General features: G+C 45.3%; 1 protein-coding gene across 2 annotated transcripts in view; it reads right to left on the bottom strand.

The window, feature by feature from the left end:
* LOC140106742 (solute carrier family 22 member 15-like) overlaps positions 1-26,417 on the bottom strand; it is a 158,563-nt gene that overhangs the window by 3,728 nt on the left and 128,418 nt on the right. For both annotated transcript variants that reach the window (XM_072131360.1, XM_072131359.1), the window contains one exon: positions 11,683-11,835. In XM_072131360.1, coding sequence (XP_071987461.1) covers positions 11,683-11,835 — 153 coding nt within the window. The remainder of the gene's footprint in view (positions 1-11,682; positions 11,836-26,417) is intronic.

The following is a 26,417-nucleotide window of genomic DNA, read 5'->3' as shown; positions in this document are numbered from 1 at the left end:
CGTACAACCCATTTGATGTAAATCTAAGTTTTATCTAAACGGTTCCAAATTCTTTTTATAATTATTTCCTTTTGCATATATTACTAATTACATATCTGTATATAAGAGCTATGGCAGCAATTCCAAAAAATATATATATTGTTCAAATGATAAGCCAAGCTCTACAGGCAGAGCTACTCGTAATGTCAAATTACTAATAGTAGGGGGAAGCTTGTTGGGAAGTTAATAAAATAGTAACTAAAATACATGCAATAATTTCTACGGTGGTTTTAATTTTTGCCTCTAAGCTAAAAATGCCACTAGCATTATATATATATATATATATATATATATACATACACACACCGTATTTTTCAGACTATAAGGCGCACCGGAGTATAAGGCGCACCATCAATAAATGCCTGCTAAAACGTCAAGGTTCATATATAAGGCGCACCGGATTATAAGGCGCACCTGATTATAAGGATGAATGACCAGCAGGTGTCAGACCTGTGCACAGTTCAAGGCAGCTGGTGTCTGTAAGTACGGTTTATTTATAAGGCGCACTGGACTATAAGGCGCACCTTTGATTTCTGAGAAAATCAAAGGATTTTGAGTGCGCCTTATAGTCCGAAAAATACAGGGTATATATATATATATATATATATATATATATATATATATATATATATATATTTGAGAAAACCACACACACTTCTTATAATATAATTTTTACCATAAGAAAAGATGTAATTTCTTAGATTTATTTAAGTCATGGACATAGAAATAAAACAATTGAAGTCACCTACGGGAACACAATGATTTATAACTGCAGGGATTCTAAAAGACCAGAAGTGCTTTAGAAGAATATGCATCTGGGAGGTTCCGCTATATAAAAGCTTATGACAGTAATTATCGCTTCTCGATGCCTCAACTAAACAGAGCAACAAGTAGCGATCCTGACATGAGCTGTACTGTCCTAGACTATGCTGATGAGTGAGGAGTCGCTGGCCTCTCTCCGAGGAGTTAATCATGTTATATACATATAGACTTGCAGCATAAATGAATAACACATTAAAATCAACGACTATAATTGGCCCTGGTTGCAATTACTAAATCATTTCATGTATTGCCTCTGACAGATTAAATATAGCTATAGTTACGTAACCGTTGCGACTGACTGAATAGATTTTCTATGCCAGAAGAAAAATCCTAAGCAATTGTTTCTAGCACACAAAAAAAAAATGAAAGTAATTAACTGGGAAAGTAAATGGGGTAAGCACTCCTTTCTGTATCTTCCAATTACAACAAAAAAAAAAATGATGCGGAAATGAAATAAATGAGCACAATTATTTTTCTTTTTAAGGCGATTTCCAGCCCTCTAAAATGATGCACTTTCTGTGCGGCCGGGCTGGAATTAGAGTTTTCTAAGTTTGTCACTTGGATTCTGAGAAGACGTCTTAATAGAAGTAAACAACATAAAATGCTACTCGCTTCTGTTGCTGTACTATATTTTATCAGTCTTGGTGCAGTATCTGTCTAATTCAGTCTGCTGCAATGCAAAACTTGTAGGAGCGCAGGGTTTTTCCCAAAGACAGATCTTATGTCAGCAGTTCCTGCTCAATGGGACATGATTAAAAGTCATTACACAACCCAAATTCTGTACAAGACTCTATTTATAGATTTTCTTATAAGACATCTGTCAGTATTGCTTTATTATAGCTCAAAAGAAAATATACTTTACATGTGTATGGAATAAACTTGGGTAAAATGCACTGGTTTAGTGTATTTCTCTCAAAGATGAGACAGTGGGGCTCATTTACTAAGGGTCCTGTGACCGCACTTTGGTCAAATAGTCCAACGATTTCCGATCCATGATGCATTTAGCAGAGGATTTTGGTGCACGTGATTGGATTTTGCCATATAGGCATCAGCTTTCATGAGACACAAATCAGGAGTGCGGGGCGTCGGACGATCCAACTAATTCGGACTAAGCGCGAGATTTAACTTTGAAGTTGTGTCTCAAGCCAAGCACTTACATGCATCGGGAAGAAGATGGTGAACTCCAGTGGACCTGAGCGGGGAAGCGACACATGCAGGATATTGGGCGCACAATCTATGTGAATCGCGGCAGAGTTCACCCTCGCCGGACATTCCGGATCGGGCATTGCGCAGAGACCGGGTAAGGAAATGTGCCCCAATTTCATGTACATAACAATCACTGATGACAGATTGTAAGGAACAGATTTGCGTCTGCCGGGATCCACTAAGGTCGTGCGCCCTATATCCAGCAGGTGTTGTTGCTGCGCCGAGGTCCGCCTGAGTTCAACTTCTTCCCGGTGCATGTGAATGCGTGTCAAGCGACACAAATTCTTTTTTAAATACCGCGGTTATTCCGAATCCGTCGGGTTTTCCGATGGCCACTGCCCCCCATTTCCATCGCATGCAAGCCGGCACCGATGTGACACAATCCGATTTGACACAAACCCGGGGCAATTCCGGGTAAAATGGTACAAAACTGAATTATTTTGGAAACCCGGCGATTCGGCCCCTTAGTAAATGAGCCCCACTGTCTACGTATGGCCACCAGGTAGTTTTTCTAGCATGTTTTAATATCAAAATAAATCATGATTCTTATCATGAAAAATTATATGGGAAGTTCAAGGGGTCTTTCCAGGCTGAAAATATTTGATAACCAATACCAAAAAGAAAAACAGATGATGTGAAGAACTTGAAAATATCAGAAAATTTCAAATGATCAATTAGTTTTATTGTTGAAATGAACAAAAAGATTGCATTGAAAATAACAATAAAATTACATACCTACAAATAATGTCTGTACACTTACACACCTTGCATGGAAATACTCCTAGGGATGCGTCTTGTGGATATTGCTCTAGGGGCCTGGTCATTTGGGCAACACCTGGCCCCAGTGATCTTTAAAGCTTAGGCCTCATTCCTATGGTCAGGACCAGATCCTTGGTGAGCCCAGGGCTGGGAGGAGGGGTGAGCACTAGAGATGAGCGAACACTAAAATGCTCGGGTACTCGTTATTCAAGACGAACTTTTCCCGATGCTCGAGTGCTCGTCTCGAATAACGAACCCCATTGAAGTCAATGGGAGACTCGAGCATTTTTCAAGGGGACCAAGGCTCTGCACAGGGAAGCTTGGCCAAACACCTGGAAACCTCAGAAAAGGATGGAAACACCACGGAAATGGACAGGAAACAGCAGGGGCAGCATGCATGGATGCCTCTGAGGCTGCATAATTGCACCATTATGCCAAAATTATGGGCAACAGCATGGCCATGACAGAGTGACAGAATGAAGCTAGATAGCATCTAAAACATGCAATAATTGACCCTGACACTATAGGGGACGGCATGCAGAGGCAGCGGCAGCAGGCTAGAGAGTGGCATGGCGACATACCCTAAATGGACTCAGGCTTCAAACCAATGGGTGGCAGAGAGGAACCAAAGGAGGTGAGCAAGAAGCGCTCAAATAATATCGGTACATGATAAAAGTTTGCCAGTATATTTTGTGGATTACACAGCAGGGTGGCGACAAAGTTAACAACTTTGATGTGGAATCCATGAAAACAACCCAAATTTCTGCCTGACACACCTCGTTTGATAAAGGGACGATGTATGGAGGCAGCTATATGGACGACTTTTGGAGGTAGCAATGGAGACAACGTGTGGAGGCTGCTATGGAGACAATTTAATTTGGATAGTGCCTGTATGTGGCAGTCCCAAAAAATTTTCAAACCAGAGGAGCAGGTAGGTGGCCCTCCAGAAAAATGGAATAGATTGAGTGCCTGTATGTGGCAGTCCCAAAAAGTTTTCAAACCAGAGGAGCAGGTAGGTGGCCCTCCAGAAAAATGGAATAGATTGAGTGCCTGTATGTGGCAGTCCCAAAAAGTTTTCAAACCAGAGGAGCAGGTAGGTGGCCCTCCAGTAAAATGGAATAGATTGAGTGCCTGTATGTGGCAGTCCCAAAAATTTTTCAAACCAGAGGAGCAGGTAGGTGGCCCTCCAGTAAAATGGAATAGATTGAGTGCCTGTATGTGGCACTCCCAAAAATTGTTTAAAACAGAGGACCGGGTAGGTGGCCCTCCAGAAAAATGGAATACATTGAGTGCCTGTATGTGGCACTCCCAAAAACTGTTTAAAACAGAGGACCGGGTAGGTGGCCCTCCAGAAAAATTAAATGCATAAAGTACTATAGCAAGAGCCAGTGGGCCCTGTCAAAAAATAGCCAGTTTCCTCTGCTTTACTGTACAAAGAGGAGGAGAAGGAGGAAAATGAGGAGGAGGAGGAGTGGATCAATTATTCAGGTTGAGCTTCCTTCACCTGGTGGAGATTGGAAATTCTGAGAAATCCAGCCTTTATTCATTTTAATAAGTGTCAGCCTGTCAGCGCTGTCAGTCGACAGGCGTGTACGCTTATCGGTGATGATGCCACCAGCTGCACTGAAAACCCGCTCGGACAAGACGCTAGGGGCAGGGCAGGCAAGAACCTCCAAGGCGTACAGCGCCAGTTCGTGCCACATGTCCAGCTTTGAAACCCAGTAGTTGTAGGGAGCTGTGTGATCATTTAGGACGATGGTATGGTCAGCTACGTACTCCCTCACCATCTTTCTGTAAAGATCAGCCCTACTCTGCCGAGACTGGGGACAGGTGACAGTGTCTTGCTGGGGTGACATAAAGCTGGCAAAAGCCTTGTAAAGCGTACCCTTGCCAGTGCTGGACAAGCTGCCTGCTCGCCTACTCTCCCTCGCTACTTGTCCCGCAGAACTACGCACTCTGCCGCTAGCGCTGTCAGAAGGGAAATACTGTTTCAGCTTGTGCACCAGGGCCTGCTGGTATTCATGCATTCTCACACTCCTTTCCTCTGCAGGGATGAGAGTGGAAAGATTTTGCTTGTACCGTGGGTCCAGGAGAGTGAACACCCAGTAATCGGTGCTGGAATAAATTCTTTGAACGCGAGGGTCACGGGATAGGCAGCCTAGCATGAAATCTGCCATATGCGCCAGAGTACCAACGCGTAAGAATTCACTCCCCTCACTGGCCTGACTGCCCATTTCCTCCTCCTCCAACTCCTCTTCTTCTGCCCATACACGCTGAACAGTGAAGGACTCAACAATGGTCCCCTCTTGTGTCTCGCCAACATTCTCCTCCTCCTCATCCTCCTCCACCTCCACCTCCTCCGATATGCGCTGAGAAACAGACCTGAGGGTGCTTTGGCTATCAACAAGGGAATCTTCTTCCCCCGTCTCTTGTGACGAGCGCAAAGCTTCCGACTTCATGCTGATCAGAGAGTTTTTCAACAGGCCAAGCAGCGGGATGGTGAGGCTGATGATGGCGGCATCGCCACTGACCATCTGTGTTGACTCCTCAAAGTTACTCAGCACCTGACAGATATCAGACATCCACGTCCACTCCTCATTGTAGACTTGAGGAAGCTGACTGACCTGACTACCACTTCTGGTGGAAGTTGACATCTGGCAGTCTACAATCGCTCTGCGCTGCTGGTAAACTCTGGATAACATGGTCAGTGTTGAATTCCACCTCGTGGGCACGTCGCACAACAGTCGGTGAGCGGGCAGTTGGAGGCGGCGCTGCGCTGCCCTGAGAGTGGCAGCATCTGGGCTGGACTTCCTGAAATGCGCACAGATGCGGCGCACCTTTGTGAGCAAATCAGACAGATTGGGGTATGTCTTGAGGAAACGCTGAACTATCAGATTTAACACATGGGCCAGGCATGGCACATGTGTCAGTCTGCCGAGTTGCAGAGCCGCCACCAGGTTACGGCCGTTGTCACACACAACCATGCCTGGCTTCAGGTTCAGCGGTGCCAGCCACAGATCAGTCTGCGCCGTGATGCCCTGTAATAGCTCTTGGGCGGTGTGCCTTTTGTCGCCTAGGCTCAGCAGTTTGAGCACCGCCTGCTGTCGCTTAGCGACGGCACTGCTGCTGTGCCTAGAGCTACCGACTGATGGTGCCGTGCCCACGGATGGTAGTTCGGAGGAGGAGGTGGAGGAGGGGTGGGAGGAGGAGGAGGCATAGTAGGCCTGAAACACCTGGACCGAGGTAGGCCTCGCAATCCTCGGCGTCGGCAGTATATGACCAGCCCCAGGGTCAGACTCGGTCCCAGCCTCCACCAAGTTAACCCAATGTGCCGTCAGCGATATATAGTGGCCCTGCCCGGCAGCACTCGTCCACGTGTCCGTGGTCAGGTGGACCTTGTCAGAAACGGCGTTGGTCAGGGCACGGGTGATGTTGTCTGACACATGCTGGTGCAGGGCTGGGACGGCACATCGGGAAAAGTAGTGGCGGCTGGGGACCGAATACCGAGGGGCGGCCGTCGCCATGAGGTTGCGAAAGGCCTCGGTCTCTACTAGCCTATAGGGCAGCATCTCCAGGCTAAGCAATCTGGAGATGTGCACATTAAGGGCTTGGGCGTGCGGGTGGGTTGCACTATATTTGCGTTTCCGCTCCAGCGTCTGGGGTATGGAGAGCTGAACGCTGGTGGATGCTGTGGAGGATCGTGGAGGCGACGATGGGGTTTTTGTGGCAGGGTCCTGGGCAGGGGGCTGACTATCAGCTGACACAGGGGAAGGAGCAGTGGTGTGCACGGCCGGAGGTGAACGGGCTTGTTGCCACTGAGTGGGGTGTTTAGCATTCATATGCCTGCGCATACTGGTGGTAGTTAAGCTAGTAGTGGTGGAACCCCTGCTGAGCCTGGTTTGGCAAATGTTGCACACCACAGTCCGTCGGTCATCCGGTGTTTCCTTAAAGAACCTCCAGACTTCTGAAGATCTAGCCCTCACCGCAAGAGCCCTCACCACGGGAGCTTCACTAGTTGACACATTTGGCGCTGATGCACCAGCTCTGGCCCTGCCTCTCCGTCTGGCCCCACCACTGCCTCTTCCAACCTGTTCTGGTCGAGGACTCTCCTCCGTCTCAGAAGCACTGTGTTCACCCGGCCTCTCAACCCAGCTTGGGTCTGTCACCTCATCATCCTCCGATCCCTCAGTCTGCTCCCCCCTAGGACTTCCTGCCCTGACAACAACTTCCCCACTGTCTGACAACCGTGTCTCCTCATCGTCGGACACCTCTTTACACACTTCCACTACGTCAAGAAGGTCATCATCACCCACAGACTGTGACTGGTGGAAAACCTGGGCATCGGAAAATTGCTCAGCAGCAACCGGACAAGTGGTTTGTGACTGTGGGAAGGGTCCAGAAAACAGTTCCTCAGAGTATGGCGGTTCAAATGCCAAATTTTCCTGGGAGGGGGCAGACTGGGGGGGAGGAGGCTGAGGTGCAGGAGCTGGAGGAGTGGCGATTTCGGTGACATGGGTGGACTGCGTGGAAGACTGACTGGTGGACAAATTGCTCGAAGCATTGTCAGCAATCCACGACATCACCTGTTCGCACTGTTCTGGCCTCAACAGTGCTCTACCACGAGTCCCAGTAACTTCAGACATGAACCTAGGGAGTGTAGCTCTGCGGCGTTCCCCTGCTCCCTCATAAGCAGGTGGTGTCTCACCCCGCCCAGGACCACGGCCTCTGACCCCTGCAGTAGTTGGACGCCCACGTCCCCGCATTCGTCCTCTACCCCTAGCCCTCGGGTTAAACATTTTTAAAATGAGAGTTATAACTTTAATTTTTTTTTAACTTTTTTTTGTGTTTGTTTTTTTTTGTGTTTTTGAGTTTTTAAAACCAAACGATGCTATCCTATTGCTATGGCTATTTTCTAGCCAAGTATGAAAGCACACTACTATGCCAGATGAGATGACACTGAGTTATTAAACAAAATAAACGTAAAATAAAAAAGGACAAATGGCAGACTGTGCCTAATTGAAATCCAACCCCTACAAAATTTTCCCACTTCGGTCTTTGCTATGGATATGTGCGTCACTAAGCGCAAAACACAGCGGTCGCAAGTCTCACTACAAATTGCTCAGAATTGGCTAGTACATGCACTGCAGCAAGTACAGCCACCAGCAGATCAACCAGAAATCAAATATATAGAACGCTACTGTAGGTGTAAGTAAGCTGTTTGGATTCTCCTATGGCTATTTTCCAGCCAAGTATCAAAGCACACTACTATGCCAGATGAGATGACACTGAGTTAGTGCCTAATTGAAATCCAACCCCTACTAAATTTTCCCACTTCGGTCTTTGCTATGGATATGTGCGTCACTAAGCGCAAAACACAGCGGTCGCAAGTCTCACTACAAATTGCTCAGAATTGGCTAGTACATGCACTGCAGCAAGTACAGCCACCAGCAGATCAACCAGAAATCAAATATATAGAACGCTACTGTAGGCGTAAGTAAGCTGTTTGGATTCTCCTATGGCTATTTTCTAGCCAAGTATCAAAGCACACTACTATGCCAGATGAGATGACACTGAGTTAGTGCCTAATTGAAATCCAACCCCTACTAAATTTTCCCACTTCGGTCTTTGCTATGGATATGTGCGTCACTAAGCGCAAAACACAGCGGTCGCAAGTCTCACTACAAATTGCTCAGAATTGGCTAGTACATGCACTGCAGCAAGTACAGCCACCAGCAGATCAACCAGAAATCAAATATATAGAACGCTACTGTAGGCGTAAGTAAGCTGTTTGGATTCTCCTATGGCTATTTTCTAGCCAAGTATCAAAGCACACTACTATGCCAGATGAGATGACACTGAGTTAGTGCCTAATTGAAATCCAACCCCTACTAAATTTTCCCACTTCGGTCTTTGCTATGGATATGTGCGTCACTAAGCGCAAAACACAGCGGTCGCAAGTCTCACTACAAATTGCTCAGAATTGGCTAGTACATGCACTGCAGCAAGTACAGCCACCAGCAGATCAACCAGAAATCAAATATATAGAACGCTACTGTAGGTGTAAGTAAGCTGTTTGGATTCTCCTATGGCTATTTTCTAGCCAAGTATCAAAGCACACTACTATGCCAGATGAGATGACACTGAGTTAGTGCCTAATTGAAATCCAACCCCTACTAAATTTTCCCACTTCGGTCTTTGCTATGGATATGTGCGTCACTAAGCGCAAAACACAGCGGTCGCAAGTCTCACTACAAATTGCTCAGAATTGGCTAGTACATGCACTGCAGCAAGTACAGCCACCAGCAGATCAACCAGAAATCAAATATATAGAACGCTACTGTAGGCGTAAGTAAGCTGTTTGGATTCTCCTATGGCTATTTTCTAGCCAAGTATCAAAGCACACTACTATGCCAGATGAGATGACACTGAGTTAGTGCCTAATTGAAATCCAACCCCTACTAAATTTTCCCACTTCGGTCTTTGAGGTGGATATGTGTGCCACTAAGAGCTAAACACAACGGTAGCAAGTCCCCCTGCTAATTCCTCACAAAATGGTACTAGATGCAAATAAAAAAAAAAAAAAGTAGAACGTTATTGTAGCCCTAAGAAGGGCTGTTGGGTTCTTGGAGAATCACTCCTGCCTAACAGTAAGCTAATAGAACACCCTAACGCTTTCCCTGACCAGCAGCAGCTCTCTCCCTAGCGGCATCCAGACACAGAATGATCCGAGCAGCGCGGCCAGCGGCTAGTCTATCCCAGGGTCACCTGATCTGGCCAGCCAACCACTGCTATCGACGTGTAAGGGTACCACGTCATGCTGGGTGGAGTGCAGAGTCTCCTGGCTTGTGATTGGCTCTGTTTCTGGCCGCCAAAAAGCAAAACGGCGGGAGCTGCCATTTTCTCGAGCGGGCGAAGTATTCGTCCGAGCAACGAGCAGTTTCGAGTACGCTAATGCTCGACCGAGCATCCAGCTCGGACAAGCATGTTCGCTCATCTCTAGTGAGCACTCTTCACCCCTCCTCCCTCCATAGGCAAACTGACAGCCGTACATCAAATCTGCCAAAGTATAGGACATGTCCCATACCAGTGATGGCGAACCTTTTAGAGACAGAGTGCCCAAACTACAACCAAAATCCACTTATTTACCGTTAAGTGCCAATGTGGCATTTTAAGCAGTAACTTATTGCTACCTGTTCTTCCACTTCTTTCAATGGTATCGGCTGTCTAAGGCCACCAATACAGTTGAAAGAAGGAGGGCAAATTCAGACTTTCATTATAGCTTCTCTCCAAGTTACCTGGGACAGCAGGAAGATTTGATAGATTTTGTCCTGTTTGGTGAACTCTGTCCTGGGGTGATGGCCTGGGTGCCCACAGAAAGGGCTCTGAGTGCCACCTCTGGCACCCGTGCCATAGGTTCGCCACCATTGTCCTATACTTTGCCATGCAGCACCGCGCCATACCCGGGAGCAATAGAGCTGCATTCTGGTCACAAATTATGCCCCCAGTACAGCCATGTGAATGAGCCCTAAGACATGCCTGTTTTCTGTGCGGTCAAGCCTCCTAGTTACTGAGGACTCACCTCTTTATAGGACAAGTCAGAAAACTGCCTAAAAATGGTCTAAAAATTGTCTTTATTTTTTAAACTGTTTTCTGACATATGCAGATTGATACATCTCCCCCACTATATAAGAAATAACTAAACAGCTTGGTTGACCCCGGGGGAATAGTGAGTTCTGTATTTGTTGACATTTAACTTATGACTTTTTTTGCATTTGATCTTTGATATGGTATTTACTGTGTTTTTCTTGTCTGTGTTTTTTGTTTGCCGCATACAGAGCGGCTTCTACAAGATATTACTGTATTGTGTGGGGTCGTGGGTTTGGGGCCCCATTGTATGATCTTTGAATCTCTCTGTGAAGAGTATTTATTGGTTTTATTCACTGTTTGTGGGATATATGAAACATGAAATTGTTGCTTTATAGAAGGACAATATGAATTTCCTTATAACTTGAGAGCTCTCTGGATTTATCACACACAGTCTTGGTAGTTGCTGTGGTTTAGTTTGAAGGGGGTTTGTGTTTGTAGTGCCAGCTCTTGCATTGGATTTCATAAATCTTTGTAATCGGATTGTCAAGGGTCTGACATTCATCTACAAAAACAGCTTGTCTTTTGGTTATTGTTTGGTTACTCGAACAGGTGACTTGAATGGCAGCCTAGCTGCAACTACTTGGCTCAGTCACTACACCAAAAACAGATATATATATATACACCTCCAGTTTTATTTTTGGCGAATTGACTGCTGAGAACAGCCAATCATTTGGGAGGTCAGGGTTCAGATGTCAGCCTATCTGATACGGATGACCTAATTCAAAGATCAGTTAGATATTTTATGCAATATTTTCAGCCCAGAAAACCCCTTTAGGGTCCAGTGCATGTTCTCTTTTATTATTTTGACCAAGAAACAAGGTTAAAAACTAAAAATAATTATACCCAATTACTATACATCAACTATAGGCCACAAATGGCATATAACACTATTCCCTATACCTCCAGAAAGTGAAGTGTGCAACTATTATGTACCCGGGAATCACACACCACATACCTAACAATCAGGGCAATGTAAAAACCATAAATGGTATAATGGTATAAGCCTTACAAATAAAGAATGTGCAAAGTGTATTATACACAATAAAGCCCCAATTTGGTTTATAGTTGAATTTAAGCTCAGGCTAAGAGCAGGTTTGCTAGAAATGTAGACACAGCAGGTTGTATTGGAGAACTACTAAATTGACATAGGGTACACATCAAGCCGTCTTCAAGATAATGTACTTTTCTTTCCATGCGCTGATGTCTTACCTTGTTTAACAATTGGTATGCAGGAGACTGTAAGTCTTCTATGCACTCTGCAATTGGCTTATTAAGTGTTTCTGGCAGTAACAGACTCAGGATTCCTGCTGATATGCCGCTGATTCCAAATGCCAAGAATGGCATTGATGGATTAAGAGATTTCTGGAATGGAAATTACAGAAAAGAAATGGAACTCAAATGATATCATGCATACCAGTACAGAGCGTGGCTTTCATTAACCAAGCAGGACACCCACAGCGTTTTCACAAACCCAAAAAAAAGCTAGAAACTGAGACCCAGTGTTCTGTGAGAAGTGGTACAATGTACGTACAATAGCACTTTTGATACATACACATAATTGGGAAGCACTTAACTTGCAAATCCAGCTCATGCACCAAGCATCTTCTTTCAAGTTTGACGTTCCTGCTCGGTTTCTGCACAGTATGAACTGTTCCGATATTGCCAATTTTCTTACTTTTGAATACCTTCCATTTTGGCCATCGCTATCTCAAACCTTGACAAACTTGACAAGAATGACATTTCATTTTTGTTCCTTCTTTGTTGTCAAGGTTACAAAACAATAGGAGTAAACGGAGTCTCCCACATTCCACGCTGGATATCAAAAGATGGCTTATTAAGCAACGCGATCTCCTCGCTGGCCGTCACTTTGATGCTGTCCATAAGCATGCTGCATCCGTAACGGCGTGTGGGCGGGAAAGTCTGCGGAGGGTTCACATTATGCATGTCCTCTGCTCATTATCGCTGCCCTTTAGAAGAACCAAATCATGTATAACAAACACTGATGGGAATAAACGGCAATTGCCCACAATTATTTGCACGCTGTGAGGAGTTTACTAGGCGCAGGATAAGCGCTTTCTTTTGTAATGAAGTTTTGCGGAATACTCAGCAAACACTAGAGAGAATCATTTAGACTTGTTTATGCAGAATTGAAAGCAAACAATGCGAAAGATAACAAGAGAAAGAAATCTTATGTCACAAGTGCTGTCAGCCACGGCTACACTTGGGTGGCTTTTCACAGCTGCCACCTCTTATTGTGGCATAGATACAGCTGTTCCACAAGCAACAGGTATTTATTACCCATGGAATGAGTATCCAATTACAGAGGGTCCTATGATGGGAGCCCAAATAATCCCAGAAATGCACCGCATGGCCAAACAAGTCCATGGACAACATTTTAAATGGTTTGGCCCCACTTAGGAAGTTATCCCTAATCCACAAGACAAGATAACTTCCTAATCGGCGAGGCTACACCAACTAGAACCACCACTGAACAGGAGAATAGGACCCCACAGCAATTAGGTGGCAGCAAGTGGCAGCCTGAACATGTGTCCTGCTGCTCCATTCTATGGGACTGCCGGAGAAAGCCAAGTGCGATACTTGGAAATCTTTGGCCACTATGACAGAATTTGAAAAAGCGTCATTACACAAGCTCGGCCTATCACTTCACCCATTTGTGATAACAGGGTCCCCATTGTCCTAATTTCTGTGGGGGTCCTATTTTCATGTTCCGTGGGAACCCAGCTATTGAACTCTGATGGATTAGGAAGTTATCCCTTTCCCTGTGGATTAGTAAATACCTATGCTGAATTAACACATGGGGCCAAATACTCATGATTTGTCAATTTTGTTGTTTGTGGGAAAAGATTACTGTATAGCCGGAATTTTAAGACTGTTCTTAAATCTTGACAATCCCCTTACTTCAATGACATCTTGTAATACTAAACTTTCACTACAGTGGCAATTGCAGGGATATACAGCTGGTTCTCAAAGTCATACCTTTCCTGAATTACTGTATAAGACGGCTTTTTCAGCACATTTTTTATTCAGAAAAGGCCCATCTCGACTTCAACCTGAGTGAGCAGGGCCAGGTGAAGGGAGGGGCCCTCTAGATGTAAACCGGCAGACTGCGGTTCCATTAAAGGGAAGTAAGACAGGAATACAGTTAGATTACTACAGCATTGAGGAAAAGACAGATCTGAGTGCAAAACACACAGACCTGTCTATGCACATGCTGTAGCACTGGAAAACGAGGGAGAAAAGGAAGCTGCGGGATTGCTGGAGGGGAGTACTAAATTCTTTTTTTTTTTAATGACGAAGGGCCCTGTGTCTGCTGCATTTTATTAATGAGGGGAGGCTGCTGCTGGACATTTTATCAGTGAGGGGAGACTGCTGATGGACATTTTATTAGTGAGGGGAGGCTGCTGCCAGACATTTTATCAGTGAGGGGAAACGGCTGCCAGACATTTTATCAGTGAGGGGAAACGGCTGCCAGACATTTTATCAGTGAGGGGAGACTGCTGATGGACATTTTATTAGTGAGTGGAGGCTGCTGGACATTTTATTAGTGAGGAGAGGCTGCTAGACATTTTATCAGTGAGGGGAGACTGCTGCCAGACATTTTATTAGTGAGGGGAGGCTGCTGCCAGACATTTTATCAGTGAGGGGAAACGGCTGCCAGACATTTTATCAGTGAGGGGAAACGGCTGCCAGACATTTTATCAGTGAGGGGAGACTGCTGATGGCCATTTTATTAATGAGGGGAAGTTGCTGCCTACTGATGCCTAAATTAATGTCATTTTATTGGTATCTATTTTTATTTCTGATATTTACCAGTAGCTGTTGCATTTCCCACCTTAGGCTTATACTATGGAAGGGGGTGTTCGTCCCTCCACAACATCGACAATCTTACCGAAGGATTTCAAGATCTCTGCATGCTTTCGAAAAAAATCATCTTGGGTTTACTTCCATTAGATGAAAATGTGATTGAGAGGCTTTCATTTTTTTTATAGCAATTTGAATACCCTTTTTCTTTTACAAATCATGTTATAATCCTCACAGCGGAAAAAAACAATAACCCTTAAATCATTTCATCCAATAGCGAAAAAATGGGCTTAAAATGACTAGATATATAATGTCATAATGCTCTATAATACATAGCCTTAAAGGGCACCTACCCCCACGAATCTACTGTGGCAGGGTGGCTGCCACTAGAGAAGCTTTTGGGCATAAAATGTGCATTTTGCCTTATGAAAAGCTGAGTAGAAGACAGACCTGGAAAAGTTGGGTCTGTCTAATTAAGTTGATTAGTTTTCAGCTGGAGGGGCTGCACTAATAGATGCGGCAGACTTCACACTAGGCTCCACCCTGGGGAAGAGACAGGCGACGGCAAAGGCCTGTGGAGCGGTGGCAGTGAACTGTACTGTGTTTTTGGGGTGGCTGGCAGTAGGCCAGCACCTGGTGAGGTAGGGAACCTCGATGTTTAGTTAGTGCCGGAGAGGCTTAGGTATTATTTTTATGTTTTCAGTTTGTGTACTGCCAAATAAAGCTGGCTGAGGCCAGTCTTAACCTTACTCACATTGTGTGAATTCCCTGTGTGTGCTGGTCGTCTGCTTAGGAGACGACGATCCCCGGAGCTAATCTCCTACATATGGTGGCGGTATGCTATGGCATGGAAATCAGCACACACAGCGAGATTTAAAGGGCCAGTAACCCTCATGTGAGAGACTGTTGTTCCTGCTGCTGGAGGCGCTGTGGTCACGGGAAGATTTGTCTTGGTGTGAGAGATATACAGAGACTGCTTGTTTGCTGTGGGAGTAATCACCATGGGTCCGATGGATGAGTTCCAGAGACGCTGCCGGCAGATGATGTGGGAGGACCTTGGAATGCCAGAAGCCATTCGGGTTATGGAGACCCCAACTGCCAAGGCGAGCGGATCCCAGCCGATGGTTCGAGATGTCTGTGATCGGTCTGCAGTTCCTGAGGAGAGGTTGCTATGTGCCGTTGCCGGGGGCAACCGACGGGAGCAGCTTTGCAGATGTCTACGGATGAACCGGTGTGTGGCGGAATGTCCTGCGGCCAAGTGGCCACGTGTTGCAGCGTGTATGCAGCAGCGCAAAGATGTGGTTGCTAGGGGCAACCAACGGCGACAGCATGCGGCTGTGCCATGTGAGGTCAGTGCACCTCATTGTCCTCTGGTCAGGAGACCAGAGAAGTTGCCAGTCAAGACCTGTGAGATGATAGTGGGTGGAATCCCGCTGATGGTGGAACTGGACTGTTCTCAGGATGTCTCCAGAGTTAATCCGGACATCTTATTGTTCCTGAAGTACCAGCCAGGGAAGGGTAAGACTGTCTGGATTGACTTTGAAAGTGATATTGCGATTGTGACACATAAGCTGGAGATTTGTGCAGATCTGGAGGTGGAGTTCATCCTGGGGAAAAACCTCCCTTTTTTCTGGGACTTGTGGGAAAGTATTCCAAGTAGTGGGAATAGCTGCTTTTCCTGGGAGACCCCTCTGACATCGGGTACAGTCCCAATCTCCCCAAAGGACGATCTGGAGAAGTCTCGGCGACCTGAGGTGATGGTGGGTGGAGTCTCAACAGGTTGCAGTCTGAACTGTGACCAAGGGGTCTTGATCCCACAGAAGGAGACTCTGCCACTGAGACTGATAAAGTCTGATGGACTATGTGATGATGATAATATTTGTGATGCCTTAATTTCTGAAGTTAAACCAGAAAAGTGTAATGTTGTGCATAATCTGCCTCTAACCTGTGATTATAGTGCTAACTGTGATTATATGACATTACCTGTAACATGTGACAATTCTGCAATGCCGATAACATCTGATAGCGTTACAATGTCTGTTCAGAATTATGCAGAATGTGAACTAGGTGCAGCCCTAGGTACTGAGAGAGTTAGCTCAGAGGTGCCCCTAGAGGTTGTGAGTTGTAATGACACAGGTAGCGAGCCTGAGATGTGTAATGTAGCTAATGGCAGTTCAGATAGGGATACCGCCATAGCAAGGGCAGGTGAAGATAATGAGATCCTGATTGTTAGTGGTTTCCCTTCAGCCCAGAGTTACACAAACGGTGAGTGTGAACAGAGCCCTAGAGAAGCAGCTACTCGCTCAGAACCTGCAGGAGGTGAGGATAGCCTGTGTCAGTCACCTGTGGAGGAGTCTCACATCAGTGTTCAGGAAATGTCAGGGGGAGACCAGACATCTGATACACCTGAGGCTTCTGAGGAGATTGATGTACTGAGTTCGTGTGTGAACAAGGCCAGAAGAAGCATCAATAAACTGAAGCGTCATGTGAATACTGGTTTGCGGAATAACTGGTATAAATGCTACAATTGTCACGTGTCTTATAGAAGAAAAGATGACCGAAAGAGACATATATTACAGAAACATGAGTTGAAGATTGATATCTCGTACTGTCCTTTCTGTGATACAGTGTTTGCAAAGAAAAGTGAATGGGAGGTTCACATATGTACGTGTTCGGGGAGCAAAAGAAAGTGCCAAAATGGTGATGCCGACCTCCAGGTGTGTTCTGTCGTGATGTGGCACCAGAAGTGTCCTAGGAAGGAGACCAGGCGTAAACCAGACCCCTGTACACCTGCTGATGAACCGCAGAATACGCATGATGGCGTGCTGACTGAAATTGTGTGTGAACAGGGTGGAAGCGCCACTCTTAATCATACACCTACGGATGAGGGGGCCCCAGATCCACAGAAGGTGGTGGAACATGTGATGCACCAGCCCTTTGGTAGTTCTGCCTGCAGTGTGGTGAGTGCAGTCTACAACTCTGTGAGGGAAGGTCGCCCATGCATCCGCAGTGATCGTGATGTTGCTGAGAAGGAGGAGAAGCCCTTGACTGACGTTACAGTGACTGGATCAAGGCCTCTCATAGGCATTCTGGAGCCACCGGTTGCCACAAGTAATGACTTTGCTCGCAAAGGTTTGGGGAAACAGGAGTCCAACCTGGCTTTTCTTCAGCAGCCAACTGGAAAAGCCGTATTGAAGACAAATACAGTGACTGGTGCCCGAGACACTGTTACAGGTGCGACGTCCGATATATTGGGCTGGGAAGCTGGTGCAGTACAAGGCGGTGTGGGTGTGACTAAGTCTGTAGTCTCAACCGTGATGGCCACCCAAGTGGGATCGCTTATAACCGGTAGTCTGAATACAGTCTTGGGAAAATCCGAAGAATGGGTTAATGGTTACCCCCTGAAGACAGATGAAGAGCGGTCTCAGCCTGCTGAACCTGTGGAGAAGGTTGAAGTGGCGCCAAGTCTACAACAAAGGGACCAGCCGAGTTGCTGTGTATGTGTGGAAGCTCTGTCGTCTCGTCTCTGTCATAGTGCATGCCAGCATTCTCTGGGCAAGTGGAGGAATACCCAGATGGGCCCTACAGAGACTCCAGCACAGCTGCACCCAACGGTAGATCTGCCTGATCATCTGAAGAGCGAAAGTGAAGATGGTCTGGATGGTGAGAAGTGCCTTGAAGATATACCGGGTGATGACTGCAGTGGATGTGAGGAGAAGGTGTCTGATATAATGTCAACAGAGCCCTCGAAATTCCTACACAGGAAAGACTCGGTGAAGACTGTGGTGTTGGCCAGCAAGGCGTATGACGGACTGACCGAGGAAAAGGTCAGCCAGGAACCTAGTGCAAGCCATGAAGAGCTTAAGGCTGCCATTGTGGAAAGTCCATGCCAGGACTTGGGTCCGAAGTCCGAAGTGTTAACTGGAGGTGATGAGGATGATGCTGATGTTGAGATGAGTTTCACCTACACCGAGAGCGGAGGTTGTGACCTCAGAGGTAGCAAGCGCACAGCTTTGCAGACATGTGACCAGAAGCTCACCAATGTGAATCGTGCCCTGGTTCTGAACGGTAATGCCCCCTTCAATGACAAAGAAGGTGCCGAAGCTGAAGACTGGAAAACGGGCAATGTCGTGTGCAATGCTAAGGGGAAAAAGCACAGTGCATATGCCTCAGTGGATGGTAACCGCAAGGTGATGAAGAGATGGGGCCTAACCATGCCAAGCCCTGAGAGGTATGTGGAGTCTCCAGTAAAATGCAAGAGAAAGAGGAGAAGAAAATCTATCATTGTTAATAGAGACATGATTGAAGATGATCAGTTGTGTGAAGGAAGAGATGCTGGGACTAATTTTGAGCTGTCTGTGTCTCCTGCAGTTAAGGAAAAAAGCTGTCATTTTCCAGGTATAGAAGATGTAGTAGATAGTAGGGTCTCTACAGTGCTTCTAGGAACCGTAGGGATTAGACCCCAATATAGGAGCTTTGACCCCGGAGGGAGAATTAAGCTTATTGATCAGGCCTACGGCCTTGATCACAGGGGGAGGATATGTGGCAGGGTGGCTGCCACTAGAGAAGCTTTTGGGCATAAAATGTGCATTTTGCCTTATGAAAAGCTGAGTAGAAGACAGACCTGGAAAAGTTGGGTCTGTCTAATTAAGTTGATTAGTTTTCAGCTGGAGGGGCTGCACTAATAGATGCGGCAGACTTCACACTAGGCTCCACCCTGGGGAAGAGACAGGCGACGGCAAAGGCCTGTGGAGCGGTGGCAGTGAACTGTACTGTGTTTTTGGGGTGGCTGGCAGTAGGCCAGCACCTGGTGAGGTAGGGAACCTCGATGTTTAGTTAGTGCCGGAGAGGCTTAGGTATTATTTTTATGTTTTCAGTTTGTGTACTGCCAAATAAAGCTGGCTGAGGCCAGTCTTAACCTTACTCACATTGTGTGAATTCCCTGTGTGTGCTGGTCGTCTGCTTAGGAGACGACGATCCCCGGAGCTAATCTCCTACACTACCTATAAAGGTAGATCGGGTGGTAGGTGGATGTATGGGACGTGAGGATAGCCCTTTTTAGAGCTAATCCTCACGTCCCCGCTAGCATACCATAAACTTTATTGCCCTAATATGTTAATTTAATTAAGCGGCTACCGGGGCGTGGAGTAGCCGGACACGAGGCTACACGGCGCGGCTACTCCACGCCCCAGTAGCTGCTTTCCCCCGCCTACCCTGTGATCTTCGTTCCCGAGATCGCGCATCTTGGCCGGAGTTACTGCGCATGCGCAGAACTCCGGCTTCTCGGACGAGGGCGCGCAGCTGCCAGGAGCTGCGCGCCGAAGATCACAGGGTAGGCGGGGGAAAGCAGCTACTGGGGCGTGGAGTAGCCGCGCCGTGTAGCCTCGTGTCCGGCTACTCCACGCCCCGGTAGCCGCTTAATTAAATTAACATATTAGGGCAATAAAGTTTATGGTATGCTAGCGGGGACGTGAGGATTAGCTCTAAAAAGGGCTATCCTCACGTCCCATACATCCACCTACCACCCGATCTACCTTTATAGGTAGATTCGTGGTGGTAGGTTCCCTTTAAAGCGATTTCTTCTTCCATTTTCACAGATAATGTTCAATTGCCCTAAATGTTCTCACACAGAATAATATCTGTAATGACAAGCCGATACTGATGATGCAGGAAAACTTTACTAGCTCAAAAGTACAACGTAAAGAAAAAAAATATTAAGAATGAGTCTGAAGTGAGGGCGCACAAGACGCTGCCTTCATGGAGCATAATTAAAACATTTGTTACACTGAGTTATAAGATTCTAGCGTCTGGTAGACAACCATAAAAAGAATGTGTCAGAATGTAAAAAGGTAATTTAGCTCCAGATTATGCAATGCTCCCTGCAAAGGTTTTATTAAAGTCCTCGGGGGGCTAATTGGTAAAATTTAAAAAAAAATACATATATATTTTTTTTAATCTGCAGGTCCATTGAACCAGTGCAATTAGATTTTGGTTATTAAGCTTCTAATGTGTTTCCTACGTAGAGGAAGACCTTGTGGGGTGCTTTCCTAATTAACTATTTAGCAATGTCCCAACAAATGTATGAAAAACACTTTATTGTACAGGCAGTCCCCGAGTTACGTACAAGATAGGGTCCAGAGGTTTGTTCTTAAGTTGAATTTGTATGTAAGTCGAAACTGTATATTTTAGAATTGTAGATCCAGACAAAAAAATTTTTTGCCCCAGTGACAATTGGAGTTTAAACATTTTTTGCTGTAATGGGACCAAGGATTATCAATAAAGCTTCATTACAGACACCTTACAGCTGATCATTGCAGTCTGGAACTATAGTAAGGCATTCAGAAAGCTTCACCACAGGTCAGAGGGGTCTGTCTGTAACTATGGGTTGTCTGTAAGTCGGGTGTCCTTAAGTAGGGGAAAGCCTGTATTTAAAGTCACATTATACGTGCAAGTCAAACTACAAGTTATAGAGCAAGAGGTTCTGGGGCAATGCTTAGTCTGGGAGAGGTGTCCAAAACATGGTCCATGTTTGAATGAGCACATATTTCAATGAGCGAGTCGGCACTGGAGTCGGAGCTACTGCGCATGCGCAGAGCTCAGATGGAGCTGAGAACAGCTTGAGCAGTGTGAAGAGCGTGGCATAAATGCGCCGGTAGAATGGATCACATAGGCTACTAGGGCGTGGAGTAGACTTTGCTCCTGCTGTCTGGATAATGCTACTTATTGCCCCAGTAGCCTCCCTGGAAAAGATTCGATGAAATAGAAACAATTTTCTTAAAGGGGTTGTCCGGGTGTTATATAGCTGGACTAGTTTTAATGCATATTAGGTGCAGCAGCAGTGGATGGGTGAGCGTGCCAAACAGGTGGAAGTATGCCTGCCGGTCTATTAACACACAGAAGCATGTCACCAACGGGTGATGGCGCGGGGTACCCTATTCAATGTACCCAAGCGAATTTGGGAGTGACGTGAATTTTCCTGTCTAGAGATGTACAGTATGTTACATTGCACTGCTTGTCTTGTCCCTCGGCGGGATATTCTTTCACTGCTGCAGCTTGCAGACATAACCTTCAATCGCAGTCATGGGCAGCAAACACCCTCTCCTGTGGGAAGTGGCCCCTGTGTCTCCAGTCGCTTATGTATATGGTGTATATATATGATTGCACCACACACTCCTGCAGACAGAGCCATCACCAGGATCAGGCTATCACATAGTCTCCCTAATCCTGTACTGTGAAAAAATCACAGTCCTCCCAAGCGCTCATGCCGAGACGAGTCACTTTTACAGGCTTTAGTTAGAGTGTCACTTCAGATGCTCCCTTCTTCCGTTTTATAGACACAGAAACGCACAGATGTCATATTAATGATAATTAATAAACATATTCATAATTTAAAAATGTAAACGTTCCCCAGGGTCTTTTATGACTTCATGGGGGACATATAACGTTAAAAACACACACACACATAATATATAAATAAATATATATATAGAAAACCTTATTAATATCTTCGTAAAAAAATTCCCCACTACACAATGAAAATCATTAACATAGTTGCGCTGTTTACCAAAAAGTATACATATTGGGGCACATTTACTTACCCGGTCCAGTCGGGATCCAGCGGCGCGTTCTCCGACAAGGATTCGGGTCTGCCAGGATTCACCAAGGTCTGTGCGTCCGATATCCAGCAGGTGTCGCTGCTGCGCCGAGGTCCGCCGGAGTTCACCTGCTTCTTCCTGGTGCATGTGAGTGCTGATCTTGCGACACAAATTCTTTTTTTAATTCAGTGGTTTTTCCGAATCCGTCTGGTTGTCCGACGGCCACGCCCCCCGTTTTCTGTCGCGTGAAAGCCGACTGATGCGACAAAATCCGATCGCATGCTCCAAAATCCCTGGACAATTCAGTGCAAATCGGAAATCTTTACCCCATTATAAAACAAAAAGGTGGAGTCTGTAAATGAATTAAGTTATATATGTATTATACAGCCACATGCTCCAAAAAAATTTATTAAATGTTTAGTTACTCTTTAGGGTTCCTAAAGAACACACTATAAAGCGGTGGTGTCGGGTAGAGTGCATAGACCCGTCTCTACTCGCGCTGTTACACAGGAAGAGGGAAGATCATCTGCAGGGACTTCTGGAGGTAAGTCCAAGTTGTTTTTTTATTTAATAAATCAAGAAGCTGCTACTAGGCATTTCAGTAGTTGGGGAGGCTGCTGGGCATGAGTGTCGAAGGATGATGGACATTTCAATAGTGGAGGAGGCTGCTAGACATTTCATTAGTCAGGGGAAGCTTCTGGCCATTTTATTAGTGATGTAAAGCTGCTGTGCATTTCATTAGTGAGGGGGAGCTGCGGGGCATTTCAATAGTGAGGGGGAGCTGTGGGGCATTTCAATAGTGAGGGGAAGCTGCAGGGCATTTCAATAGTGAGGGGAAGCTGCTAGGCATTTCATTAGTGAAGGGAGGTTGCTGGGCATTTCATTAGTGAGGGGGAGGTTGCTGTGCATTTCATTAGTGACGGAAGGCTGCTGAGCATTTCATTAGTGAGGGGAGGCTGCTGAGCATGTCATTAGTGAGGGGAGGCTGCTGAGCATTTCATTACTTCGGGGAAGCAGCTGGGCATTTCATTAGTGAGGGGAGGCTGCGGGGCATTTCAATAGTGAGGGGAAGCTGCTGGGCATTTTATTACTGGGGGAGGCTGCTGGGTATTTCATTACTGGGGAGGCTGCTGAGCATTTCATTAGTGAGTGGAAGCAGCTGGGCATTTCAATAGTGGTGGAGATACAACTCCAAATTGAAGGTGAAGTAAAACTACTTTAGACATTAACACCATTTATCAGTCACTATTGAAAATACACCTAAAGGAGTAACTCAGGAGTAAGATACCTACCTAATTATAAACCTGTCCTAATGGTTACTTCCTTGCAAGAAGATAAACCTAATCCCTTATTATATGGCCCTGACGGCCATTCATGATAACGCACCCAGGAGCTCTGCTCTGCTTAAAATGAACGTTCTTGCTACAATTTTACTCAAAAATATGTTCTCCTATTACAGCAAGAAGATCAAGCCTAGCGGGGTGCCTAAGGGCTACATCTACAGATCCGACAAATAATAAAACCGTAAATGCAAAGAAAAGATGTCTCTTTGTAGATGAAAAAGCTTTGTGCTGCACTACAGAACTCGGTTCCAAGAAACGAGAAAAGTTTTTTGGAAGAGATTTTTTAAGATACGACAAGATTTCTGTATACATAAGAGAATGAAATGATTTGTTACAGTAATCTTAACAACTAAACCTCGACCGATTTAATAAACAGTAGGCCCTTCTCTTTCCGTCACCCATGGCTGTGGATTCCGGCTGTGCGCTTAACGTTCTATCATCACTATCATTTACTTTGTGATTCAACATAGATGGATACCAATAATTGTAACTTAGACATTACATTACATGCCGTACAAAATGCTATATTTTTATGTATCCATTTTATGTACCAGACATGAGTTGAGTTGAGCCTCTTGCCTCAGGCAGCACCTGCATCAAGATGGAAGAGTGGGGGGGGGGGGCAGCATCAGAGGTGCAGTCACTTGCTACAAAAGCAGAACTTGGGGTGGAGGGGGCACTGTTCTACTACTCATCTCAGGCAACAGAAAGATTAGGTTCACCCCTGCCTACATGAGCCCCAAGAGTCTTTCAAAGGACAGGCTCACTTTCCAGAAATCATACAACAGCTGTAAGACAGGACTCAAGCTTTTACACCAGGGTCTGGTAAGAAATATCCTTTCTAGTATCCCCCTTTTTGTAACCGTTAACCTACAAAAAGTGGTACTTTTTGTCTGAGACGAGTCACACTTAGAGGCTGGAGGGGTAGAGTATAGCTTGCAACCAATCAGAGCTCAGCTTGAATTTTCCTACAGCAGTTTATAAAATGAAAACTGAGCTGTGATTGGTTGCCATAAGCAAATAGAACAGTTTTGCTCTCAGACACTTCTGATAAATCTCTGCCTATATCTTTAACTGCTTAAAATCTCTGCTTCTGCAGATCACAGAGCCACAAGCCCAATTCTCAGCTTTACAATGACACCATGGCTCAAGCCAATGATAGAGCCCATTATAGGGGTATCTAAAGTGATGCTCCCCTTCCAGCCTCCGAGCCTGACTCATCTCAGCTCATTTGTTTATGACTTTGGAGTCAATTGTATAGACACACAAAATTCCGGGGCAATTCGGCGCAAAACGGAAATATTCGGGAAACCCGACAATAGTGCGGCGTTCAGACCCTTAGTAAATGAGCACCATTGATGTTGTACCCATGCAAACATAAGGGGGCATATTTAAACCAGAATGCATTTGCACGCTGGTTAAAGGGGTTGTCCAGAGGTTGAAAAACATGGAGGCTTTCTTCCAAAAACAGCTCCACACCTCACCATGGGCAGTGTGTGGTACTGCAGTTAGGTTTTTCATATCTGCACAGCTGAGCTGCAATACTAGCACGAACCATGCTCAGGGGTGGCGCTGTTTTGAGCCATGTTTTTCAACCTCTGGACAAGCCCTATTAGCACATGCATGTAAACTGATATAACATTGATACTAGTATCAAGACACAACACAATTCAATACATTCAATTCAATAAAATTAATTCATTTTCTGTTTTCAATGTGTGACCTAACATTTACCAGAGTGACGTGCATATCCTGGAGTTCCTGTATCTGTATTAGCTAGAAATAGAAATTCTGGGCAGCTCTGACAGAACCTGCCAACAGTAATTTCTCTAAAATCCCAGTGATTACCACCCAGTGCCAGTAAGGGCTGTAGCAATAACACATTCATGACTTGCAAACTCATGTTCTCAATAATAGCTTAACCAGTTCAAGATTGGGTCATTATCCCTGGTTCATGACCAGACACATTTTTCAGATTTTTTTTTTTAGTACTTCCAGTTCAAATCGTAATATTTTTTTCATACCATTTTTGCTACTTTAAGTAATATATAGAGCTTTATTATTTCATTTCATCCGGGAAAAACATTTTTTTAAACAAAGTGTCACAAGAATACTATGTAAAATGTTAAAGGGAACCTTTTATCAGCAATTGGCCTAATAAACCACTACCAGAATATTGTCAGTGTTCCAATATTCCATGCCGTGTACTGGGAAGCAGGAAAAAAATCCATATGCAGTGAAATTGGTGAAAAAACACGTTTGTGCCATTTTCTTGTGGGTTTGGTTTTACGGCTTCACTGTGCGCCCTAAATGACATGTCTGCTTTATTCTTTGGGTCGGTACAATCGCGGGGATAGCAAAATTATATACCATAGGTTTTATAATGTTTTCATGGATTTACAAGAATTAAAAACCTCCTGTACAATATTTTTTTTATCTTCTGGTGCTCATAACTTTTTCATACTTCGTTGTACAGAGCTTTGGGTGGTGTTATTTTTTTTACGACTTTTGATGACGTTTTCAATGCTGCCCTTTTTAGGATTGTATGGCCTTTTGATCACTTATTATTGAATTTTTTTATTTTTCAAAAGTGCCATTTTTGGCTTTGAGCGCTATTTACCGTTACGGGGTTAAACACAGTGAAAAAACTTTATTATATTTTGATCTGGCATTTTAGGACGCGGCAATACCTAATGTGTTCATGATTTTTAGTGTTTATTTATATTAGTTCTAGGAAGGGAAGGGGTTCACACTGAAGTTAAGGTGAGGCATCATGGTATCATGCATCGGACCTAATAACTGTCAATTTCTGCTGACAGGTTCCCTTTAAGTCGCAGTAGTTTCACAATAGTTGATACAATAGTTTTGTGTTGCCAGGACTAGGGGTTATAGCGATGGTATACATTGGTGTTTGAATGTTTTTATGATGTCAAACACCAGTGGTCACATGATGTACCTACTAGAGTCATAGAAGTCAGTGATTGGCAACATAGGTTAAAGGGAACCGGTCACCTCCCGAAACCCTGTGAAACCACAAGTAGTTAAGCTGGCCCACCTCCTGATGGTCGCTTGGACTGAGCACCCGGCCCCCTTCCATCCCGCCATGCCCTGCCTCCTTTCTTCTACTTAATACACCAGCTCGCCAGAGTTCACATGCGCAGTGTGCCTGTGTTTTCTGCTCCAG

Source organism: Engystomops pustulosus, chromosome 11, assembly GCF_040894005.1.
Source record: "Engystomops pustulosus chromosome 11, aEngPut4.maternal, whole genome shotgun sequence".
NCBI classification, from domain to species: domain Eukaryota; kingdom Metazoa; phylum Chordata; class Amphibia; order Anura; family Leptodactylidae; genus Engystomops; species Engystomops pustulosus.
This window is presented reverse-complemented; position numbering and strand designations above follow the sequence as displayed.